The sequence below is a fragment of the Phyllobates terribilis genome, unplaced genomic scaffold (assembly GCF_046119375.1).
Source record: "Phyllobates terribilis strain yellow unplaced genomic scaffold, ASM4611937v1 Scaffold_8__6_contigs__length_399053987, whole genome shotgun sequence".
Taxonomy (NCBI): Eukaryota; Metazoa; Chordata; class Amphibia; order Anura; family Dendrobatidae; genus Phyllobates; species Phyllobates terribilis.
In genome coordinates this window covers 360,570,754-360,597,478 of record NW_027362768.1, presented here as the reverse complement: position 1 = coordinate 360,597,478, position 26,725 = coordinate 360,570,754, and the positions used below count along the sequence as shown (strand labels likewise).

The 26,725-nt window shown below is 40.4% G+C and overlaps 1 protein-coding gene across 13 annotated transcripts in view; it reads left to right on the top strand.

Annotated features, from left to right (window-relative positions):
* FOXP1 (forkhead box P1) overlaps positions 1 to 26,725 on the top strand; it is an 809,982-nt gene that overhangs the window by 608,374 nt on the left and 174,883 nt on the right. For all 13 annotated transcript variants that reach the window (XM_073644751.1, XM_073644747.1, XM_073644748.1 and 10 more), the window contains one exon: positions 3,278 to 3,370. In XM_073644751.1, coding sequence (XP_073500852.1) covers positions 3,278 to 3,370 — 93 coding nt within the window. The remainder of the gene's footprint in view (positions 1 to 3,277; positions 3,371 to 26,725) is intronic.

Below are 26,725 nucleotides of genomic sequence, written 5' to 3'. Positions count from 1 at the left end.
TCTCTCTACAGGAAGTGGCCTCTAGTCATTAGCTCCCTGCAGGAAGTGTGGGCGAGTCTTTATCGCTTCTCAGTAAGTTGGGGTCAGGTCTTTGTCTCTCTGCTCATGCTCTCCTGTCTGACAAAGTGCACACAGGCATAACAAAGATACAGGCTCCCATTACAGGGCAGGCAAGCCATTATACAATGACAGGAGCAATGCATGCTTAGAAGTAAGGGATTAAGTAGGTGGGTTGAGGCAGAAAGACCACAATTTTCTTCATGCATTGTTAGAAAGGACTGGAAGCCGAGCTTTCCATGTGTATGTGGGGGGTCAGAAGTAACACCTGCCAGTCAAACTTATAGCAGCATATGGTCAGCTTTAGCTTTGATGGATGTCACCCTGATATCCAAAATCAGACCTTCATAAACACCAAGTATTTTTTTCTCTTGTATTATACTCAACATTCAACATCAGGGTCATTACCTCTCCCCCCCATCTAACTCCTCTTCTACACTATAAGGTCCCACACCCAAGACCATATTACAGATGTATAATATGGAACCCATGGACTACTTTGGGGCACTAATGTATCTCATCATACCTCCTGTTTCTGTACTACGGTGGGATTTCTTCTTAGGATATTTTTTCAAGATTACTTTGGTGGCACCTCGAGTGCCTTTGGGTCCAGGCTACAGAGATATAAAGACTTAATTTGCTGCCATTGAGGGTTTGCATTAGGCCTAAGATGATTAATTGAGCTGAGTTTTCCATACTTTTTTTTTTTTTTACAAATCCAGAGGCCAGACTGGCTCATAACCTCAAGCAATCTCCAAACTTGACAGCTTCTCAATGACCTTGCATTGTTGAAGTGGCATTGTTGTGTGTAATTTTAGTAATACAATATTTTCACTTGTCCAAACTATTTCTTAATAGTTGAATAGTCGCATCAACAAACCCTTCTGTAAAAGAAGAAAAATGTACAGGCTTTTTTTCAAGTTGACATACATCATCCTGTTTTGTCCAAGTCTTAACATGCTCCTCGCACAGACGAAACTGTCCTTTCGATTTGAAACTTTTTCCTGCTTCAGTGAGAAAGTCCTTAGTTTTATGTGTCTGAAAATGACTGCAGTACCGGGCCTAGTTCAGCTGTCACTTCCACATCGTATGACTTTGGCTGAGCTAATGCTCTGCACAGTCCACTAGGATTCATCCAAGATTAGCAAAAAATCATTGTGTAGAACTCTTCCAAATGGACTTCGGGGTAACATCCCGATAAATAATATGAGGCAATTTGCTCACAAATGTTTAGTCACTGTTGGGTGTTGCGTTCATCGAGGAAATGTCCAGTTAAAGGTGTTCATTGAAGTATAGGAAGTAGTTACTATAGAGGGAATATTATTCCTGGATGAATGCAAAAAAAAAAATTTCCGTAACGTACCACCGTAAAACTTTTGAATACTAGACTATATTTACCAATCTGCTTTTTTGAAACTTTGCAAGCCAGCCAGTGGTTGAGTGTCTTCCATGCAGAGTGGGCACAAGATTTAGACCCATGAGGTTCCAAAAAGAAAAAGATTTTTTTTTTAGGAAACAACCTTCTAAAGGAGGAGAGGAGAAGGGACACAAGAGCTCTGGTAGTATCCTCCCTTGTACATAACTTCACTAACACATGTATAGAGCAGCATAGCTGGCTTCCCGCCAGTCCACCTTGGTGACTTTCCTAAAAAAAGATTCATGACCATTATTTAGATAACCCATCAAATTCCAATTCATGATTCAGATGATTTTATTCCGAGAAATTGGAGTGGACTTTTATGTGGATAAATAGGCTTTCAACTAGTTTCGGCTCATATAAGCTATTTTATATGAACCGAAACGCGTTGCATGCCTTTTCATCCGAATAAAGTCCGCTCCATTCTTTGAAATACCACCATCTGAGGAGGAGGCGTAATTTGATCTCGGTGCGCCAAGTGTTTTGTCATCATGGATATCTGCAAAAAGAAAAAGGTAGGACATTCGTTTAATTTCTGACGGACACCAAAGGTCATTAATAAAACGTCAACACCCTTCTGTTGCTGTTTTAATGTGGTGTGATTCACCTCTCGAGACTTCTAGTGACTTTGTAAATAGTCACAATGAGACAGAATTATGGAAAATATTGGGCTCTCCTAACAAGGGGTTGTCCAAACTGGGCACCTCTTTCTATAAGTGAGGACTTACTAATGACTGGATGATCATCATTGGTTTAAAAACTAAAATTGCAGGCAGGTACCCAATTTCTTAGCTGCCGCTCGGACTGGTAGTACTTGGTCATGCTGAGCCATCCACAGCAGGAACAGATCTTTGCAGGAACCCACCATTCTGGCTAATGGAGGCATTGTCCTGATGGGGCAACATTTTTAGGGCTGGAGGACACACAAAGATAAGAAGTCCTCCAGCTGCTATCCGGATAAAAATTGGTATTCCTTTTCTGAGTTACAGTCTGAAACGCGTAGGTACGGAAAAACTATACTACTTTGGATGTACTTGGGGATGTCAATTTTTAACTACTTGGATTACGACTGTAGGACTTCTTTGAGTTTTGCTTCACCAAACAGGGCAGGACTCTTTCCTTCTGTGCCAAGGATTACTCTATCTTCATTCAGGGTGAACTGGTTCGTATGTTCTGGTGGTCATACTAATTTTGCTATTTGACGAGTTTTGGGTGAATACTGGTTCTCATCGAAGAAATTCAGCTGATGTATGGAGACTTATTCACAGACAATGCTCCATGGGAAAATAGTATGCAGATTAGTTCTCCGGATGGAAGAAAACATTCTCATATTGATTCTTCTTTAATTTTACACCTTTTTTTAAAGTTTGTCTTATATGTTAGCCTTTATATTTAGCTATTATCTTCATAGTTTTGTGCTTTTCAGATGTTTTTGGCTAATTCTTCAATTACAAAGTTGCAAAATTTTTGTGCAATTGTACCCTAGTCCAACCCCCCAACCGCAGAGTTATTTTATGTCTTAAATTTTTGCAAACATTTTTCTTCATTTTAGCAAAACATGCAACTTTTTATGCTAAAAAAAAGGTTAAAAAAACAAAAAGCATTTATTTTATTTTATGCAAAATTCATGAACCATTTGCACCAATTTGAATAATTTGGTGCAAAAAAATCAACACATACCAGAAAGAAAAAAAGTAAAATATCACAAATGATAAATGTGGACCATAGATTTTACTGTAAAAGGCCAACATTATCTAGTAAGATGGTCCCAGTAACACTGTATATTTTTTCCCCTCATTTCAGGCTCTTCAAGTTGCACGGCAGCTATTAATACACCAGCAGCAAAGCACTGGCCTAAAGGCTCACAAGAGGAATGACAAGCAACCATCCCTCCAGGTAGGAAACTAGTTAATTTGCTGTAATTTTTTTTCTATTGAGAATTTTACAGCAGGCAGAGTTTTTGGCTTCTGACAGACGATGAATGATGATGGTCATCAAAAATTTTTGAAAAATTGTGCAAATATGTTTATTGGTTATTATTTCTCTTACAATTCATGGTTGCTGGAAGTTTACAGATTTTGTCTGGACAGATTGGCAACCACCAAATGTACTTGAGTCGACAACCATGAGAAATCAAACCCAATATATGTAGGAGACTGGACAACCTAGGGAAAAACTTATGATGCGCCAACAATTTTGGCCTGAAAACTAGGGAAGCTAGATGTTTAAAAGTAGTCACCATCCTTCTGTTCGCTATGAGGAAAGGTTAGAATGATAGAAGATCTGCTTGGTTTGATATTGAACACCAATTTTTGGAAGTGTTCCTTACTCCTCTTCTTGGTCGTTTTTGGGGTTGTCCGTGATGTCAAGTTATGTATGTCCTCCTAGGTTCCTACTACATGTGACTTGTAATTTATAGGACCAGTATGACATAACGGAACGCATAGGACAGTCTAAATTGTCAACATAAATATGCCATACGGTGCCCATATAGATTAGCAAATTCATCCAAACTTGACCGGCCAATTATCTTGTGTCTATATGAAGTCTCCCAACTCATCCCCAACAGGATCGGTTATGTTAAATTTTAGTGCCTGATCCTTAATGTTCTCAGCAAAGATAAGCTACCACCTGTCATGATTCCACTACTCACAGTGTACTAAGGATGCAGTGAGTGTCAGTTCAGCCACCCTATAGGATCAGGGGCATGCTGAGCTGTCAGGATTGTGAGTGACAGCTCAGCCACCCTATAGGCTCATGGGCGTGCTGAGCTGTCAGGATTGTGAGTGACAGCTCAGCCGCCCAATCTGAGGCAGGGGCGTGTTGAGCTGTCAGTATTGTGAATGACAGCTAAGTTAGTTGTCTAATCTGGCTGGGCCTTTGGGGTTTCCTCTAGGTGTCACCTGTTCTGGGTGATTACATGGCTATTTAGCTGGCTGCAATGATTAGAAGATTGCCACTTATAGCTTAGCTCTAGTGGTGTGTGTATGCTCTGTGCTTTGAGTTCTTATATTCTGATCTTTGTTGCCTGGCCTTGGATTTGCCTTTGACCATCCATTTGCCTAGCCCCTTTGTCTTTATCCACTACTTTCTTAGAATTCTGACCCAGGACTGTGACCTGACAACACTTTTGTCTCACCCCTCTGTTTATGGTATACCCTCCTGGCTTGTGACCTCAGACTCCTTGACCTCCTGGCCTCACGGCTTGTCCATGAGAAGTTACTCAGCATCACCCCACCAAAGGGGTCTAAAAGATGTTTTCTTTCCCCTTCCCCATTGAGCATTGAGCATGCATATCTATGACGGAGCCTGGAGGACAGATGGTGAAGGTGAATGGCCACCATAGTTTGACCAAAGGTAGCAACATTAAATATTAAATATCCATTCCTCCTGGACTGTTACTTCCATTGTCCTTTTCAAAATTACAAGCCTTGTGCCAAACTACTACTTAACCTGGAACGAGTGGCAAATAAATTACGATACAAGAACGATCTGCTCCCCCAAACTGATAAATGAAAGAGTTGACCTGTCTCTTGTAAGAGGAGTTTATTTGCAAAAGAAACAATATATCAGGAGAAGAAGTCAGAGTCGAGTGTTCGGAGACAAATTGCATATGCATCAGCCCCTTTTGGCTCAGCCGGAGTTGAGCGCTGCCAAATGTGGTCTTTGTCCAGGGGATAAACTCGTTCAATGTCGCCTATAAGCAGCGCAGTCATCTCCAAAGAGTATAGGTGACCCATGAGTAGTGGTGAATGTTGAGTACTGGGGACGGCATTGTCTTGTCTAACATAAAGCAGAGAATGGTATGTTACACCGCCGTCCGTCTCGCAATGGATCACTGATTATTGCTGTAAAGGTTCAATTATGGCTTCCAAATGTGTATACAGTAAAACTGGTGTAATCAATTATCCATGTGGATGAATAGGTGCCATATTTAAAGGAACACTATGTGCAACCTGTATGCAATGTGTACAGAGGGGGTCCTGAGTCAAATGTCAGGAAAAGGGTCCATTTAAACCACCGAATTTTGCAGCTTCAAATTGCACCTATATACAGATCGGTGGTCATTTATTAACCTTTTTACATAGGCAGATTCTCACTGAGCGTTCTGTAATAAATTGTTCAGTGCACTGTTCTCGGCAGCACACCTGTTTACACAGGACAAAGTGCTGCCAAGAATGATGGAATTCTGTGCAGAACAAGCACTTTGCTCATTCATCGAGCGATTGGCAGCATCTTTTCAAAGCCCGATTATGACGAGGCAAGCGTTCCTAGGATCTTTAATTAAGGGTTGGACATGTTATATTTCAACATGCCCAATCCTTTCGTTTTCCCCTGAAACAGCTGCCAGCACAGGTGTCTGTCACTGGCATACTCCTTTTTCCCCATTTGCTCAACTAAATCCAGACTGCATGTATATACGGGGTTAAACTGAATAGAGTATGGCTGATTTAAGGAGGTGGTACCCGGTACACTGTAAAAGAAGATCCACATCTCAGGCGCCCCACTAGACATGATAGTTCTTGGAGGGTTCGGTTAACATAACGAGAGCTCATTTTTTTACGTGGAAAAAGTTAGCGGCCTGCAACTGAATGGATTTTGCCTGTTTTGGGCCTTAAACTAGTTGACTGTTAGGACATATAGAGATTGTAGAGGGGGTCCGCTGTTCAGGACACATCTCTGTGAACCAGAACATGAAGAGTGGCTTCCTCTTTAGCAGTTTTGGCACATCCACTTATTACATAGGCTTTTTGGATGCATTAGTGGAAGAGTAAGAACTGATGACCTACAGGAGTGGGACCTCTGGTGATCAGCGGATTGCCAGGGATGTAACCTTTAGAGATAGGGTTATAGTCGTGAAACATTTTAGGCTAGGGCTATAAAACTGCAGGATAGCGGTATCATTGTGCTACAGAATGAAAGTTGATATGATCGTGTTGTGAGCCACAAGTGCGGCAACTGAGACCCTCAAGATGGCAGAAATTCATCATGTTTGGGTTTTTGTGTTTCTATACAATAGAGTTATAGTTCGAGAGTATTTTCTGACGTATACCTCCTGTGTTTAATCATACACGATGGTAGAGAAAACCTATGCAGGAGAAAAGTGAAGGTATACCGGCGCTTACCACTCCATCCAAAGCCACTTTTTTGGTCCCCATCGTTGGGCCTACGACTACGTTCTACATCTGCACCAGAAACTTTTTTGACTTTCCCAAACATATTCAACTAAACGTAGCATTAACATAACGCAACTATAGTGATTTCATGGGTGGGTGTCATGTGTAGAGTCCACACGAATCTCCATGAATAATGTGTAAAGGTTCACCACCCCGGATGGAGGCCATCGCTGGTCATAGTCTACAGAGAGCACCATGGGACATTAGGACACAAGCACTAAGTTTTATTGACTTTCAATTACGGATTGTATGGATTTTCCGTGTCCCTCTCTTTATCCCATCTCTACATAGTTTGGCTTTATGGCAATGATTAACTAAAACTGTTGCAATAATAATGCAGTTTAAGTCACTTATTGACTTTTAGTGATAGAGAATTATAATCCATGTGACCGACCACTATTGTTTTACTGCACAAGGTAAACAAGACGCCGGAGAGGCCGATTCAGAAGGTTGAGTAGATAAGAAAACCAAACCTCGGGAAACAATTTGTGGGAAAAAAAAAAAGTTTTCTTTAATGTCAACAATATGTTGTTAGGTCATCGCATCCTCAAAAACTGCTTTACGAGACACCCACAAAAAGACCCCATACACATTAGTCTAATATCAGTGGAACCTGGCACTATTGACGTGCTGGGCAACGGTTTTCTCCGACGGATGATGTCGGACGAGATAAGGATCCGGCTTGACCAACTTTGGACTGCCGATCCTCATAGACAACACAGGAGCACTCGGCATTCGTTCGTATGCATGGAAGTCGGGCAAAATAGCTGCCGGCCAAACGCTTGTTTCCTCGTGTCCACTATATAGGAGGCTAAACAGTAATTATCCCCTTATTTGTTGCTTCATATGGCAATCCAGGTTGCAAAAAAAAAATCAAAAGCAATAATATTTTTCATACTCTATCCTCCTCACAGCTATCATATTATAATAGTTTACGGCAAGGAAGAAGCCTGCTGTACCAGCAACCTTCCTCTGCAAAAAAAAAACCCTAAGTTTTATCCTTATCCTTAATCTTGTTCGAGGCTGAGTTGGTCCTTACCAGTCATGCCTTTATTTCAGAGAGTAAAGCGAAGTATGCCTAATGTCCGAACAGAGCAAAGGATTGGACATGTTGAAATGCAACATGCTTGATCCTCATTTCACAAATATTTGGTTTCAGGACAATAAGGCTATGTTCACACATCTTGGTTTTTTCAGCGTTTTTTTTCTGCAGCAAAACCTGTTCTGTTGTCAGGAGGCTGTTTAGGATTTTTCTTGCTTTTTTTGCTTATTTTTTGGGGAGTTTTTGGTGCATTTTTCAGTGTTTTTTTTAGCGTTTTTTTCCCCTGTCCTTTTGTCTCTTTTATGCATGAACATAAAGCCAGTGAAAAAAAAAAATCTCATTCTGGTTTTGGCAGAAAAAACGCTGAAAAACCTGAGACCTGCGTTTTTTCAGTGTTTTTTTTCACCACCCATTGCTTCCAATGGGTGAAAAAATGCTGAAAAATGCTGAAAGAAGTGACATGCTCTATTCTGCAAAAAAACACGCAAAGCACAAAAATCTGGTAAAAAAAAACAAACAAGCAGTGTGCATGAGATTTCTGGAATCTCATAGACTTTGCTGATACTGTAAAATGCAGCTGAAAATTTGCATAAAAAACGCATTAAAAATGCTGAAAAAAACAAGATGTGTGAATATAGCCTTAGTAAGCTCTCATACATATTAGATTGTGAGCTAAGCCCCACTAATATGTTATTCAGGGGCATAGCTAGGAAAGGTCTGGTGTGTAGAGTTGACCAAAAAGATTTGTGCTGCCTTTGTTTGGCGCACAGTCCTCCATAGCAGCCAGACCAGGGCAGTCTTCACTTCTACTATTTGTATCCTCAGCCCGGCATCCATTTACTAGACCCTGTAATGTAATGATGCTGTGTGAGGCCAAGTCACTGGGTCTCCATCATGATGTGCATTGTGCCACAACATCTTGGTGCAATGGGAACCATTAAAAGTCAGTGGTGCCGAAGATGCCAGGTCCAGAAGTGAAGACTGTCCAAGGACCAGACTAGATGCCGGATGAGTGCAACGCAAATGTTTTTGCTCAGCTTCAATGTCAAGGCATGTTCTCTAAGTGTTTAGTGCCGAAAAACACAAAAACATTCTGCCTTGACCAGTTTGTTTAGATACTGTGATAGATAAGTCAACTGAATCTTTGGATAAGGGATGACTTTGATGGTATTTATATCTGATGTAAGCTCTACACATCCGGGGCCAATTAGTTTTGGTAAAAACAATACCTGCTACTGTTTTTACCCCTAATTGTGATCAACTGGATGGGTCGGCTTGTCCCTCAAAACCTCAGCTTCATTGGTGGTTGGAATGGCCACCAATATCTTACTTATTGCCCATGGTGCTGCAGGTTTGATGGCAGAAGTAAAAAGGGTGACATTTTTTGGAAACCTAATGCAGCCTTTGGGTCACAAATCAGTGATGGGTTCATTATCACCAATGGTGGACATACCACTGGTGCAAGGCCGCACAGGGCCCAAGAAGTAAGGAGGCCACATCCAACTCCAAAGCTGGTGGAATTGTACATCGTGATGATCTATTGGACGGTAAAGGGTCCATATATTGTTCTTGCACAGGACCTTCTTCTGTCTTTGTCCACTCCTGATTACCACCAATAGTGCCCTATCACAATATCACTTGTTTCTCCCTTCTCTCTCTTCATTCCCAAAAATATTCTCTGAGGCCACATTCACACATCCAATTTCTTCACGCACGGACCAATTATTCTGATTAGAGTGGGATACGCATGTCATTCGATTTTCTTGTATGTGGAGAAGTTAAAAAAAAAAAAAAAAAAATTCTCCATCTTCTCCATTCTAACAGTTCGTGAAAATCCGACTTTCCGACGTCGGCCAATCCGATTTTTTTCATGGACCCATTGACCTGCATTTGCCAATTTTCATCTGACCTTCGGATCAAAATTGGACATATCTCCGATATTTGCCGGGGACCATTCGGTCCTAGAAAAAATCGGACATTTGAATGGTCCCATGTCATGGGTACGAGTGCTAACCGTGAAAAACACAGATAGCACTCGTCCTCAAAAATTGGACGTCTGAAAGAGGCCGGAGGGTTATTGAATTTTTTTGGTCTTTTTTGTGTTGGTGTACGATGTAACAGATGTAGACCTTTATAGAATTTATGTAGAATAATTACGGCTCCTTCCATCATCATAATATTCATTTCACCTCCCGATTTCTGTCCTTTTTTCTATTTTTCTTTTCTTTTCGACCCATTGTAAAATTTCATAGGTTATAACTCTCCGGCATTTATAGCCGAGTGGATGTTCAACTTGTAAGACTCCTCTTCATTTCCTAGTAACAATCCTCTTCATTACCGTCTCGAGAAATGTCTGGAAAGTGTGCGGGGAGCCGAGCAACGTGAATTATCACTTCTAAAAATATTTTATTTGCTGATCCTTACGCCTTTTGAATAGACTTTCACCGCGGGGACAATTGTAAGCAGCGATTGTATGAGCCAGGTCTAAAGTCAGGTACTAAAATGACTGCTTTGTTGTGCAGATGTCTCAGGAATAACCGGAGAGGATGAAATATGGCTGGGCTGACCTTTTAGCTGTGAGCTTATTTGTCAGGATTCAAATAAGTTGAAAGGATCAAACTAAACGGTTTCCTTCGTCAAACTGGGAATTGTGTTCCCGGGGTCAACGAAGAAGGCCACAATGCAGATTCCGTAACATTGCCAATTGTTGGTACATATTAGACGGCTGGAGCATCTCCCGTAGTTAGAGACACAATTAAAATTCTAATTTATTAATGTATACAGGGAGCTAGCCCAGTCTGTCACTCACCGATTCAAATGACTGCCCATTCTTTACTCATTCTTCACTTTCCGAGTCTTTGCCGTATACAAGGAATTAAAAAAAAAAAATGTCTTCTTAGAAATCACTTTTTTTTTTGAGAGAGCTCTGGTAAAAAATGACAATGTGCTATTCAACGAGAAGTAGTAGTGCATTAGTTGGGATAATGTAAAAAGCCAACGTCTGATGAAATGGTGAACACTCCAAGTGTCATTCATACGAGATTCTTTGTAGCGTTGCCATCTCCGATCTCTAAGATTGTCGTCTTCAGTCATTATTTGTTCCTTTTTACCTCCCCTCCCGGACTCCTGTTTAAACAGGCGCACCTTTATTTTTCACGTAATTGATTTTCGAGAAATGAATCGGAGGCTTGAAATAAAATCAAAAAGTTCCAAAAATCGGAAAATAAAAATTAGATCTGGTTATTTATTTATTTTTTTTACCAGTATTGGTTTATATAAAAAAAGGAACTGATTTACCATGAATTCGGTTAAGAAATTATTAGATTATCTTTTGTGTTTCTAAGTATTTCTAAAAATTTTAGTAAGGTTGACTATGAACTCTTTGGTTGTATTAGTTGGGGTTATTAGACCCCCACGGTTGGCTTTCAAAACCTTAAAACTGCACCCCTATTACACTCATGAGAAACTGGACTGGCCGAAGATCAAGGAACGAGCATTTGTAGGAATGCTCGTTCCCGAAGATCAGGTCGTCTGGACAGGGATAGGTGAGAACGTACTGATTGGAGGGTGGTACAACCAATCGGCAGAATGGGGAATTTTCCTCTACAACAGGGCACTTTATACCCGTTACCAAATGGAGCCACAGATAAGATGCGCGAGTGCTGCTTTACATCCTCTATGGGGCTGCTGGAAAAAGCAGAGCGGCACGATCGGCAGCCCCATAGTGAAAGAATAGAGTGGAGATTCATCATGTGCATTGACATTCTATTTTAACGGGGTTAAAAGAGCCCCATTCTACCCATCGATTCAGGTCCCGGCTGTCAGACCTCCCCATTCTAACAGGGTTAAAAGAGCCCCATTCTGCTAATTAGGGTAGGTCCCAGCTGTCAGACCTCCCCATTTAAAGGGATTAAAAGAGCCCATTCTGCCAATTGGGGCAGGTCCCACCTCTCAAACCCTCCATTCTAACAGGGATAAAAGGGTCCCACCTGTCAGATCCTCCATTTAACGGGATTAAAAGAGCCCCATTCTGCTAATTGGTGCAGGTCCCAGCTGTCAGACGCTCCATTATAACGAGACTAAAAGAGCCCCATTCTGCCGATTGGTGCAGGTCCCACTTGTCAGACCCTCCATTTCACAGGATTAAAAGAGCCCCATTCTGCCAATCGGGACAGGTCTCAATTGACAGACCCTCCATTTAACGGGATTCAAAGAGCCCCATTCTGCCGATTGGGACAGGTCCCCCAACTGTCAGAACCTCTATTCTAACGGGATTAAAAGAGCCCCATTCCGCTGATCGGGCAGGTCCGAGTTATTAGACCCTCCATTCTAACGGGACTAAAAGAGCTCCATTCCTCTGATCGGGCAGGTCCCAGCTGTCAGACCCTCCATTTAACAGGAGTAAAAGAGTTCCATTGTACTGATCGGGGCAGGTCTGAGTTATTAGACCCTCCATTCTAACGGGACTAAAAGAGCCCCATTTTGCCAATTGGGCAGGTCCCAGCTGTCAGACCCTCCATTATAACAAGACTAAAAGTGCTCCATTCTGCTGATCGGGGCAGGTCCTAGCTGTCAGACCCCCACTGATCCACTCCCTGTGGATAGGTGCTTACTTGTTTTCACAGAACATCCCTTTTAAATCATCGTTCTTGGCAGGACATCGCCCAGTATAAACAGGTGATGTGCATTGATATTCTGTATGCTCAAAAAGATTGTATCCACGAATGTTCTGTGTGCATAAAGTTGTGGTTGGCCATTAATGGACCACTGATCAAATTACATGTAGCCAATTGGCAGTCGTTTAACGTCCGTGATCAGCATATGTAAACCCAACATCTGTGTTTGCCTTACTTGGACTTCCTATGACATGGACACCAGTGCATCCTCCAATTGGACGAGGCTTTGACACTAAAACAACTGGCCCCAAAGGTACAGCAGATTTAGAGTCAGTTACTTACCACTAGGGACTACTCTAATGGGTTGATTCACAAATACCACGATGTCAAGGGAATCAGATGACGTTAGGGGATGAAGAACTGGAAATGTTAAATTTCAACTCCCCATCCTTTCTGGCATGCTTGTGTATGAGGGTTTGGGGATACCTGTTGGATGATTGGATGAACACAAGTTGTTTGGCCACCTCTGTATGCTGTATGGCCATTTATTAATAAGTGAACTTAATCATGTATATTTTACCCAAGAAAATGATTGGAAACGTAGACACTAGACTTGGTTTACAGAACTTGGTCCATAAAAGCGAAAGCTGTCTGAAGAACTTGACCCATTGTTGATGCCTCCGACAAACTAACGTTCATAACGTATGGTGTGGAGCGACACAAGCGCAACGCCTTGTTAACCTTAAGGCTCTGTATAGCCATTTATTGATAAGTAATTATAATCATTTTTTATGTATATTTTGCCGTAGAAAATGATTGGAAACGTAGACACTTGACTTGGTCTACAGAACTTGGTCCACAGAAAGGAAAGCTATATGAAGAACTTGACCCATTGTTGATGCCTCCGGCAAACTAACATTCTTAACGTATGGTGTAGATCGATAGAAGCTCAAAGCCTTGTTAACCTTAAGGCTCTGTATAGTCATTTATTGATAAGTGATCATAATAATTTTTTTATGTATACTTTGCCACAGAAACTGATTGGAAACGTAGACACTAGACTTGGTCTACAGAACTTGGTCCACAGAAGGGAAAGCTATATGAAGAACTTGACTAATTGTTGATGCTTTCAGCAAAATACCATCAATGACATATGGTGTAGAGAGATAGAAGCTCAAAACCTTGTTAACCACACAGCTAGACTCCACCAACAGTTTAGCAATTAACTGACTAATTAATTAACATTTTGGTTTGAGAACTAGGAGGGCGAGTGGAAACCATCCTCCACACCGGCAGCTCTGATAACTGCTCTATCACTAGATCCTCTCCCCATAGTTCATCCTTCGAAGAATGATTTACGACAGATAGATCATGCACTACCCCACTCCTGTTCATAAATCAAATCCCCAAAAAAGAAGACATCGTAAAAACAATTTATAGACACTTAAAAATGTTGCCTCTTTTTTTTTTCCATAACCTATTTTTTTTTGTGCAGGTCTGTTCCTGACTTGACCCCTCAATGAACTGGTCATGACCCATAAACTGGGATTCATTGTTCAGTCTTGGGGAAGCTGATGTGGTGAAATGTCTTTTAAAAAAAAAAAAAAAAAATACACAACGTGGAATTTTTCCCCCCCCTTTGACATGTTTACACTATAACTCCCCGAGGGGGGTGAAAGAGACAAGACCTTCTGTAGAATGTTAAGAGCAACTTGTCATTTTGGAAAGACTCCATTTTACGGGTCAAGGTAAACATATCTTTAAAGGAAGAAAAAAAGAAGATTTACAAAAAATAATAATTAAAGCAGATTGCGTGGTCTGAGTGGTCAAAAATTCACAGGATATTTCTTCATTTTTATGGGTTTTCTAGTGGATAAAAAATTTTACTTAAAAGATCTCAGACTAGTTTGTAGAAATAAATAATCTCAGAAAAAAAGAAGAAATGCTCACCCTCCCCGATCCTTTGCGGTTCCCATCTGATGCTTACCTGGTTTCTTTGGTTTCTTCGGTTTCTTCTTCCTTTTCCTTTGTTTACCCACCAGAAATGAATAGAAATTCCCGATCAGTCAACTACTGGCCTTGGCCTCAGCAATGACTCTGCCCATGATTGGCTGAGCAGGATGTCGAGGCGGCATCAAAACTAGAGCTGTGGAGGATCGGCGAGAGAAAACTCTTCTTCTCTTTTTTTAGACCTTTTTAAAAATATTTTTTATCTGCCGCACAATCTGTTTTAGGCCAATGACGTGACATCGTCTTTTAAAGCATTATCCTCTTCTTCTAAATCAGACCACACGACCCCCAAATTTGGAAAAATTTGGAACCAAAACTTGCCCCCCACTTACCCATCTATCCATTCCATGTAAAAGAGAACGTCTCGGTTGTGTTGGTTGTTTCTTATTCTTTCTTTGTCGGTGGGCCATTAAATGGGTTGTATGAGATTAGAAAACATGACATTTTATTTCCAAGAAACAGCGCCACTCTTTTCTAAAGGCTGTGTCTGGTATTGCAGCTAATCCCCATTTTAGAGAGTCGGCCTCAGCTATTATACCACACACGTCTCATGTTTTTGTTTTTTTCCATGAACAGCACCACTCATGTCTACAGGCTGTATCTGGTACTGCAACTTATCCCCATTTTAAGAAAATGTAAAAATGTAAATGTAAAAGCTTGTAAATGTCTTTGTAAAATACTCCAATGTGTAAAGCTGGCCATGCGCTTGAGATAACGGTTGGCCAAGTGTTTTCATTGGGGAGAGAGGAAAAAGCTGCTGCCATTCGCCTCTGGCAGCGACTTTTCTCCCCTGACATCATTTGTTGGGGTGGAGGCTCCCATTAGATGGCCTGCGGGTTCAGCTGACTTTCTTTTAATGTCTGTGGAGGTGGGAGAGTCCCCCATGTCTGCAGCCACTAATCCCCCTCCTTGGCGCCCCCCCATACATAACCTACATGTTTTTAGATAGATCTGGATGTCAATCCAATGACCTGACATCATATGTCGGGGGGGGGAGAGCCGGGAAGCCCCCATACATATCAGAAGGTCAGCCAGACCAGCCGAAATTGGCAGCAACTTTTCCTGGGGGTCTTTAGGACTGTGGTTTAGAAGTGACTGTCTAAGCTTAAAATAAAGATCTATGCTAGTGTTGTTCATAGATCAAGCTGAAGGGGCGCTGTTTTTAAAAACCGGATAAGAAAAACATGACTGCTTTCTTCCAAAAACAGCACCACACCTGTGCATGGTTCATGTCTGCTATTGCAGGTCAGCTCTTTTGAAGTGAATTTGGCTGAACTGCAATACCACATACAACCTGTGGACTGTGGTGGAGCAGTTTCCGGCAAAAAAAAACAAAAAAAAAAACTTTTTTTTGTTTTAATAGACATCTCCTTAAAGAATAAGAGTCGTTTAAATTTGTATTTCACAAATCAATAGTGCCCATCAAAATAAACAACTTTGTAATATATCTTAGCAGAGAAATCTGCTTTTTTCTCTTCCTGGATTGAACTTTTGCTCTCAATTCAAGGGTTAAAAAAAAAAAGAAGTCTTTAGTGAATACAGATTTGCCCATTACTTAGATAGGAGGTGACAGTTGGTGCTTTTGAAATCCTTATGGAGAGGGAGGAGCTAGAAGCAGACACACCCTATAACTCTTCTCCATAGAACTTTATGAGCACCAACTGTCATTTCCTATCTCAGTAATTTGAAAGTCTGAATTTCACATATTATCAGCGAATTTTGAGAAAGAAATACCAAACCAGGTGGAGAAAGAAGCAGATTTCTCTGATAAGATATATTACAAAGCTTCTTTATTTTCACGTGTACTATTGATTTATGAAAAAAAATATGAATTTTTAAACGCACTGAAAGTAGCACTATAATATCGGTTTTTCGACGTTGTAACACCTCTTCCAGAAACCGTGACATTTTTTTTTTTTTTTTCCATCTTCGGTACAAAATCGGTATCAAAGAATATTTTCAAGGCCAAACGACTGTTGCGGATAATAGATCATAGATAATGTTATGATTACCAGGGAATAAAATTAAAACAAAGGAAGCGGACCTGACTGGTCAAATACGTGTAAATTGATAGCAAACTGACATATGTAATTAACAGTGCTCCTGCCATTGTACCTTGTGCTTTACACCTACGGTGTTCAGAAAAGAGAGTGACTCCCACCTCGCTAATTACCATTATCACTGGAATGGTAGGGCTTGAGTCATTAGTTCCTTGTGCATTTAATTAGAGGAAGGCTGAAATTGGATTTAACTTATTAGTTTTTCATGGATCACTTTCTTGTCATCACTTCAAATTGGATTGCAGCCCCAGGTAACTAATTATGAGAACCACAGGATCAGGAGTGGAAAAAAAAAAAAAAAGCATTAATGAGAAATAACTGTGCCGGACCCTCGCTGATAGTCCACTCTTGTTGTGGGAGGAAGCAGGATGGAGTTATTCGACGTCGCGAGGAATCATGGGAGCCCATCATCTCCTAGCGGGACTTATATCATGTACTGCCGGGTTTAAGATGTTATCGCAACAGGATTTCTCTTTCAGCTCTTTAATTCTTAGATAAAGGATGTCACATTGACATTTTTGCCGAAGTGAATAGAGAAGATTTCACCCCATTTTTTTTTTTTTCTAAGTAACTTAAAGCCCCAAATCTGCAACAGGGCTCCCCAGACTATAATACATCACTGGTCACGGGAAGGGGGGGTGGGGAGAAAAGGGACTTACAGATACATCCTATATTTATGCCCCAAGTTTACTAACTATTATGACCATTTTTCTGTAGTCTCCAATCCCAGTACTTTTGGGAATGCCCACTTTTAGGCAGGGTTTACATAAATACTGCCTCCTTTCATCCCTGGAGTCCTAGGATACTTAGAACAGTAAATACTTTTTTTTAACATACCAGGGAGACCTCCAGGTGAATTTAGGCCCTTGGGGTGTCAACATTACTTGACCTCACCTACTTATTGACAATTTTTTTTTGGACTAGGCTGGGTTCAGACTTGTGTAGCTCACAGTCCTGCCTCCTTTCATCCTTGGAGACCCAAGATACTAAGAACAGTAAATATTTATTTTTTTACATACCATTTTTTAGTAGTCTCCAACCCCAGTACTTTTGGGAATGCCTATTTTTAGGTAGGGTTTACATAAATCCTGCCTCCTTTCATCCATGGAGTTCCAGGATACTTAGAAAAGTAATTTTTTTTTACATACCAGGGAGGTCTCCAGGTGAATTTAGGCCCTTGGACTATCAACATTTCTTGACTTCACTTTTATATTGACAATTTTTTGGGGGATCAGGCTGGGTTCAGACTTGCATAGTTCATGGTCCTGCCTCATTTCAGCCCTGGAGTCGCAGGATACTTAGACCAGTTGATAACTATTTTTTCTTACATACCAAGGAGGTCTCCAGGGGAATTTAGACCCTTGGGGGTATCAACGTTACTGAGAGACTCAACCTTCGCATTGACATTTACTTTTTTTGCCTTGGGCCAGGGTTACATGACCGCATTTCACAATCTGTTTATAGACAGTAATGCCTGGACTGGCCCCATATTTCCCAACCCAAACTTGCAACTTCATAGATTCCTATGAGGATGTAAGTCCTAGTCAGTTTATTCTTTCATCAGTCTGATTCGCCCCAAAAAACCCTTTCAGCTCTTAGAAAATAAAATTTAAAGCAACCATCATCATTAAAAAAATGTCGTAGTGTATGGTAACATTTTGTGTACGCAGCTCCTATACAGAACTATGTGTCTACCTAGTTGTTATTAAGAAAACAAGTTTTGTGTACAGTCTGATCCCTGCTGTCTTGTTTCACTCTCCTCCATGTGTCTCCGCTTCTTGCTAACCTAGGGAACGTAGAGTAGCACATGACTGAAGGATCTGACTACACACAGGGTTTGTTTGTAGTCTTTAACCATGGCAACACATAGATCTTTATCAGCGCTGCATACTCAACACAGTAGGATGTTTTATAATCGGGAATTTTTGCAAAATTGCAAACTACGAAGCAAAAGAAGTAAATTAATATGTATTCAATGGCAAGATTGACTGTAAAAGTGTGAACCTGTTATAGTCCGTCTCACGGGCTGTAATAATAGTATGTGTGATAATTCAGACTAGTTCTCCGCTTTTCCCACAAATTCACTTTTTTTTTTTTTACAAAACTGTAACATTCCTTTGCCAGCAGGAGGCGCTGGTCTATTACCCTTCTGCCATTGCTCATTATTGCTGGGGCAAAGGTCCAGACCAGCTGTAGTCTATAGGCATAAGTACGTTACAGACTTTGCAGGGATATAATATTTTCTTATAGTTGCCCATTTGTTGCAGTGAATCCTAAAAAAAAAAAAAATTTGGAGTAACGTTATGAATATGAATTTGGTGAAATACTTGTTGGATTGGATACTGATCGCCAGACATATATTTTGAGGGAATAAAAAAAAATAATAAAACAAACTAAAAAAAAGGAGAAAAAAAAAATCTAACTAAAAAAAAAAAAGTTTTTCTATATTATATATGTGAAATTACGAAATTGAATATGTCATTTCCATTATATCCACCTGGGGCACTATTCTATTGTTTCCATTTTGTAAAACAAAAATAGATTAAAATTGTGTTATTTCTCTTATATCCATCAGGGCACTATTCTATTTTTGTTTCTCTATATTGTAAAAAAGCAAAACAAAAAAATAACAACAAACTTCTAAATTAAAATATGTAATTTCCATTATATCCACCGGGGGCACTATTCTATTTCGTGTTTCCATTTTGTAAAAAAAAAATAAAATGTAGATTCCAATGTGCTATTTCTCTTATATCCTCCAGGGCACTATTCTATTTTAGTCTCTCTATATTGTAAAAAAGCAAAACAAAAAAAACAAACAAACTTGTAAATTTAAATGTGTAATTTTCATTATATGCACTGGGGCTACTATTCTATTTTGTGTTTCCTTTTTGTAAAAAAAAATATATTAAAATCTACTCTTGTTTACTTTATATAGTAAAATAAAAAAAAAAAAAATATATATATATATATATATATATATAAAAATTAAAAAGTAAAAATGTGTTATTCCCCTTATATCCACCAGGGGCACTACTCTATCTTTGTTTCCTTATATTGTAAAATGTGTTATTTCCCTTATATCCACAAGGGCTACTACTGTTTGTTTCTGTATATTGTAAAATAATGATAATGATAATAATAATAATAATAATAATAATAAAAGATAAATGTGTTACTTTCCTTACATCCACCAGGGGCACTATTTTATTTAGGTTTACCCAACCTTGATAGAACACGTGGCAGTGGAGTTCCAGCCATTAATAATTTTGCATGGGTTAATTAATGTGATTTGTACTCCGCTAAGGCCCATGATATCAACCAGGGCGCGCTCTGTTAAGACTTTGTATGTTCTCCTCCAAGTCCTCTAATTTCCTCTTAAAGTCACAACATCCTGACAAGGTAATTGGCTTCTCATGAAATTACTCCCACCGTGCGTGGAGCATGTTTACTCAACGTTTATAGAGAAATAAAGTCAAAATACTTCCTGCTTATTAATTGTGGACATTTCCCCTTTAAGAGTAGCCCGGTAGACCGTTGAGCATACGGTCATGTTAACTATTGCACTGCTGATTTCCCATTGTTAGACTTTTTTTTTTTTTTTTTGGGTGAAACCCCGAAGAAGCTGGCATCCCATCATTAATAATAATATGATTCATTCTTTAACAAGTTAAATCCTGGATCTCTACGAGGTCTCGGGAGGAAATGACACCCTTGATGACCTAAGTGCACCCTGTCTAAGGCTGAAAATATGTCCATTATGAAATAATCCTGTCTAGATTTCATCCCCTCCTTGTAGAAACGGTGCGCCATGTGCAAGGCCACTAATGAGATATTTTTTGGAATTTTTTAATTTTTTTAATTTTACATGTTAAATTGATTTAAGAATTGAATCCATAATAGTCATCTGCGGCTGAAGACGGTGCACGCCGGGGTCAAGTGATGTAGTGCTTTGCATGTTTCCATATGAGGAGCACTGCGGGTGATAAAAGCCGCCTCGTTTTATTTGGTAAGTCTGCAGGAATTTCTGATGAAGTGCAGAGGTTGATTTTCTGTCAGTTTGAGAAAGCGGAGCATTTTTGAACTACTGTTTTTTTTTTGTCCTCTTTCTCTTTTTTTTTTTCATGGCTTTTTAAAGCGCCGTGGCACAGACGTGACATATGCACACAAAATGCTCCAGCCTGCAGCTCATTAGAGCACGGCATTGGAGTCAATCCAGGGCTTAGAAAATTTCCTAAAGCCTAAAACAACAGCAGTTTGGTGCAAACGCAATTGAAACAGGAGTGACTTTGAGGGGCAGTAATGTCCTCCAAACCCGGAACGGTGCCCAGGCACAAGTGTGAGAAGTGATCGGGAGCTTCTAATGACTTCCATCAGAACACAACATGATATGATACAATACCTCATGATGTTTTTGATATTTTTCTCCATCGGTTTACTTGGCCTATGAGCCATACCTTGCCTGGAACTTTGGCATTTAGAGGAGATCTACGTTGGTCACAATGGGTTAGGTCTTCTCGTAACCTTGTCATTACTTTTCTTTGGTAAATTCAGCCAACGGCAGTTGGGTTGTTCATGGCACAGCCAGATAGATATCAAGTTTGTGGCATCCTAGATCTGCGGAGACATAGTTCAACCAGTGCCACAAGTATCTGCTAATAATGGGGCTACAGGTGACCGATTCTGCACAGTAGACCTTGGGTGGGTTTAAAATCAAGATAATTGTAATGTGGCTCTGTCAGTGGTCGTCCGTTAGCTCTAAAAAATGACCATCACTGACAGGCTTAACGCAAGCCACTCCGTTTACCAGATGCCAGGGGGTGCCCTGGCCTTCACCCTTTAACCCCAGTACAGGCAACTGGATGTACATAGAAGCCCCTGAGCTGGGGCGATGGAGTCAGCTACTGACCGATGGTGCACTTGGCAGGAATGGTCAGGTAGACAGGACAGATCCAAGAGGACAAAGAAGGTACAAGATCAGCAGACAGAATAGTAGTCAGTAATCAGGCCAAGGTCAAAACTGTAAACATCACGCCAAACGCACAGAACTAAACCAGAGGAACACAAGACTATTGGGCAGATTCCAGCAATTTTCTGGGTTCTTAAGAAGGGTGTGGTGTTCTCCAATAGGTTGAAGGGAGCTGATTACTCCAGATGGACAGCACAAACACCAATACTGTCAGACTGGACCATATTACAGGTCCCAGCCACCCGAACCCCAGTGGCTGGACAGTACCTGCACCTCCCAGAGCTTCTGGTACCGATGTCTCCTCCATCGCCAGTGCCGCTTACAGAATGAATACGGCAGCGCGTGGTGATAGATACAGACATCACATGAATAGGTCCCAGAGAAGATGTAACAAAAATTGTCTCCAGCATAACCTGAATCAGTCAATATTTGACTCTTTCATCGTATTCAAATTTGACCACAATCACTCAGTTATGACCTTCATCTTGCATTTGTAGAAGATACCATCATGTGGCACCTGAAGATGACCTCACTTTACCATCTTCAAATTTTTTGAATTTGATACTTTTTCAAATTGCAGGATAGTCCCACATGTCGATTTGGAGCATTTGGGGGTAAATCCAATTTTTACAAAATTGGATATATATTATGTGTTGTTTTTGTTTTTTTAAATAATAGATATCCGTAGTGTTTGTTTATGTGAATAGACAATTTTACATTTTTTTTCTTTAAGTTTTTTTGTTAATTCTGTAGTACGTTGGCGACCATCATAATGGAACACAACATTTTCTGCAGTCAACATATTGAAAAACCCTTAAATGCCCCAAAGTAGATTTTAACAAAAAAATCACTTGTAAATGTATTCTCAAATATTTTGCATTCAGGAGAAGGCGATGTACAGCTCGTTAGAGATGTGATGTCGTCAATATACCTTGAGAAATGGAAGGTATAATTCCAAACTGGCTTGATTGTTTGTCCATAAGCTCTTAAAACTCTTAAAAAAAAGATTTGAGACTCTTGAACCACACACAGATTTGAGCATATTTGCTATGGGGGAAGCTTTCAAAGACCATGTTGAATTTTGTTGGGGGAAAGGGGACATCTTCATGAACCTAAAGAGTTGCTAAAAGCTTGGCACAGAAAGAGGTGGGAAATGACGGCAGATCGGTATTTGGTCACACATCCTTTTGTCACATTAGTGGGTAATGTTGAGGGTCCCATAGGTCTTGTATCTTTGGGCTACATCAGTGCCTATTATTAAAAATACTTGAGAAAACAATGCTGTTTATCAAAGAAAAATGGATGGCTTGAGACTGACTTATTTTTGGTCAAGAGTGGTGCATTTGGTGAATCAGGTGTGTGACTGGTCCATCATGCCAACCCCATACTTGTGTATACTATGCTAAGTAAACAATCTTTCCACCATGGAATCAGTGATGCTGGCAGTGGCCAGGATGTTGTACATGGCCAGAATGTGCTCAAAATGTGGCTCAAAATTGGTTACAAGAGCAATCACTTTCCAATTGGGAATATATAGATACTTTTCTCAACATTGGCGTTGTCACACCAAGAATGAAAAATCGTAGCATTGTCACAGAATGAACAGATATGTTAATATATGCAAATGATGAAAAAATTGAAACAATTTTAAAAAATCTCAATTTCCTCAGTATCGAGTATGAGCGCCATGTACAGAAATCCCCGCACTTACAGCCTTGGCTGCTATCAATCTGGTTACTACTGGTTGGCTGAGGAATACTTTGCCATGCTGTATGCACTTAGGCACAAAAATCATCAAGATCCTCTGCTGGCAGCTTCCTTTGCAATCACCAACCAATGACGTCCCAGATGTTCTCCTTGGGACACAAGTCCGGAGATGCTGCAGTCCATGGTAGCACCACCTGCTACCTCCTTTGCTTAGTCTTAAGGGTTTGTCCTGCTTTATGTTGCAAATTTATTATTGAGAAGTGTAAAAATGAATTGGCTCATATGTATGGAAAAGTATGTGTACCTAAAAAGAAATGGTAGGTAAGAGAGAGATAAAGAGTTTATGGTGAACTTGGTTGGTTCAATCGGGTTTGGCGTCTCAAAAAATGACCGTTGATGGGGGTTTCCCTTTTCTGAACATGTTGCATTGAGTGCCCCTCCTTGTATCCCTCTCACTTTAGTTGCTATCATTGGTAAACATGAAATTGTACATTTTATTTTTCCTGTAGTTCCACTTACAACATTAAAGTGGATCAGTCAGCAAATTTCCCAGTATAAATTGCATTCATTATTAAATAGATTCCTTAGACCAGATGAGGCTGGTGTACTATTGTTGAAAATTGTCTTTTGCTATTTTTGCTGCTTAATATTAAAATGAGCATTTTCTGTGTCCAGTTCCAGTTCATTTTTTTTTTTAAATGGAGGATTATAAATTCATTCTTAACGTGTTTTTTTTAAAGTAAGTACTTCAGTCTCATCAGGTCTAAGAGATCTACTTAATCATGCATGCAGTTTGTATTGGGAAATCTGGTGACAGATCCTATTCAGCCCTGAAAATAACAGTCAGACTTTGGATGGACAGGATGGATGGTTGGGTTGATCAAAGTGAAAGTCAATGTTTGCAATCAGATCTGACCTAAGTTTATGGAAAGGGGTCTTCATCTGAATCCCCCCACTAATAGGACAGCTAGGTCATAGATTTTGCATCGGTGGACGAACTTCACCTCTGTCACTAATTTAGAGACAGACGTTGGACCTCAAAGTCTTCAATTTAAAAAACATGTACCTAGGTGGAAAGTCCAACATCAGAAGGGAAAAAGAGGAAAACGAGTCCATTCTCCAAACTCTCTTAAAAAATAAATAAAGCCTTGTGCTTGTTAACGTGAAGTGTGGAAGATATTTTAGCTCTCGATGTTTTGCACAATTAGGGCCGAGGCGAGGTGATGTCATACCTAGGAACTGTTTTTCTATCAGCCAGCCGTTGTTACATTAGTGATATCATAGGCCAAAAATTATAAACATATCATGATCTGGTGTGCCTGAGTTACAGAAGATCAGGAACCTTTTATTAAGTTTGTTTTCCTTGTCATGTTGTAAAAAATTATGTGTTGGGTATGTATTAGAAACAGATTTGGGATAATTCAGTCGCTGGTGAAGTCAACTCTCGTTATTTCCAGACAGTCAGGATTTGCCGTGGTGGAATTTCCATGAATCGGGGGCACTTGTCACGTTCCTCAGAACTTCTAGTGACTCATAAGTCCGGTGAGACAACGGAGATGAACCCGTTTATTGTCCCTTTGGTTATATTACTATTACAAGATATCTACAGGACCTGCTGTCTGGATATAATTGTACAATAAAATTTATTTTAGACTGGCATCCTACAATCCAGAAACCCTAAATTAAACTCTAGATCCCAACACAGGGGAACAAGTGAAGACTAGATATAAAGGACCAAGTAGGGACAACTCATTATAATGCTAATTTTTATGGTCTTTACTAAGTGGGCGTGGCTCACAGGATCCTCAGGGGCGTATCTTTAGGCTGTTCTGCATAATTACTCTGAGAGACACGCCCTATCAATGCGGAATTGTAGGAATTCTAAACAATTTGTTGTATGTAATAACCTTTTAATCTTTTAAGTCCCACCCTATTCCACATGGGAGCACCCTAAAATATTGGGCAAAGACCCATTTCATGCTGATTACTATCAATGTCGCTCCCCGTTTTATGGTTGTTTGTGGGAAAATACCATAAAAATTAGAAAAAGTATGGCCTGAGAATAGTTAAAAATAACAATGTCCTATCATAATTGTTTATTAAAGTGTTGTCCCACAAAAAAATCTTTATTGCTCATCCACTTATCCTGCTGTGACCCGCAGCGTTCCTAAAAAGGGGTGTGTGAATGGAGTGCTAGAGACTGAGCATGTGCGGCCACTACTCCCATGCTCACTGAATGAGGAGTGACTGCACATGCTCAATGCAACTCTATTCACACAGGGGACAAGGTGACCTTGGGAATCTTTTTGGATCCCAGTGGTTGGACCTCCAGAGATCATACATTACCTTTCCTGTGGATAGGTGATATTTGTTGCTAATGGGATAACCCCTTTAAGGAACAGTAAGACTACATGAGGGGGAAAAATATAGCGAGCACTGTATGCTGAGCAGAATATTTAGAATATTGGTTACATAGAAAGCTGCTGAGGCTGATGGATGGATGCATGGACGGAGGAATGGACGGACAGATGAATGGAAAGATGGGCAGACAATTTTTTTTCGAGCACTGTTTGCTGAGCAGAATATTTGGACTATTGGCTAAATAGAAAGCTGCTGAGGCTGAGAGATGGATGGACGGACAGTCCGACGAAGGGACTGTCTGACGAAGGGACTGTCTGACGAAGGGACTGTCTGACGAAGGGACTGTCTGACGAAGGGACTGTCTGACGAAGGGACTGTCTGACGAAGGGACTGTCTGACGAAGGGACTGTCCGACGAAGGGACTGACTGACCGACCAACCGACTGACCAATGGACTGACTGATCAAACCGTTGTCATAATACACGTCATCCCAACAAACAATTCTGTTTTTGTGGAAAAGCCTCACAAACAGAACCTTATGCATACTTGCTAAAAGGGACATCTTTGTTAGTTGGATTTAAAATGTTCCTTTATTTGGGATTCGGGTGTTAAAGGGGTTGTCCGACTGTCAAAAAATGTTTTAAAAAAAATGTAACCATGGATTGATTGAAAATAATAAACTGAAGCATACTCCCCTCTCAAAGCCCCTGTGGATCCAGCTCCAGCTGCTCTAGAAGTCTGCGCCGGCTCCAGAAGAGCCAGTGTGGCCTGTGCTGGATCCGCGGGGGCATTGGAAAGTGAGTACGCCTCGGTTTATTATTTTTAATCAATCCATGGTTAAATTTTTGTTTTACTGTCGGACGACCTTATTTATTAAGAACTGTGGGCATATGGCACTAAATGAATGACCGATGTAATACGTGGATGGGCTGGGTCGGTCAGCGGGAGAGGTAAGAGGTCCCTCGCTACTGTCTGTATGTATTTAGACAGGGATTGTCTTCAACAGAAGAGAAATTTCTAGATTTGATTCATCTATCACGCTAAATTAAAAAAAAAAAAATCCCACCGGGTGGCACGACCTGATATAATTGAGCTATTGTTTTGCAGACTCCGGCTTTATTTCAGACACCCAAATCAAACTGCGCTCTGCTCGAATAACGAATGTTAAACGCCGTCTAGCAACAGATGTTTAACCAGAGACTAATTGGGAAATCTACATCTCGGGCTTAGACAGTGTCGCTATAAAAATGATAATTATGGAGGCAGCCACTTGCCATGCTACCGGTGTCTGGATAGATCTGGAGTGTAT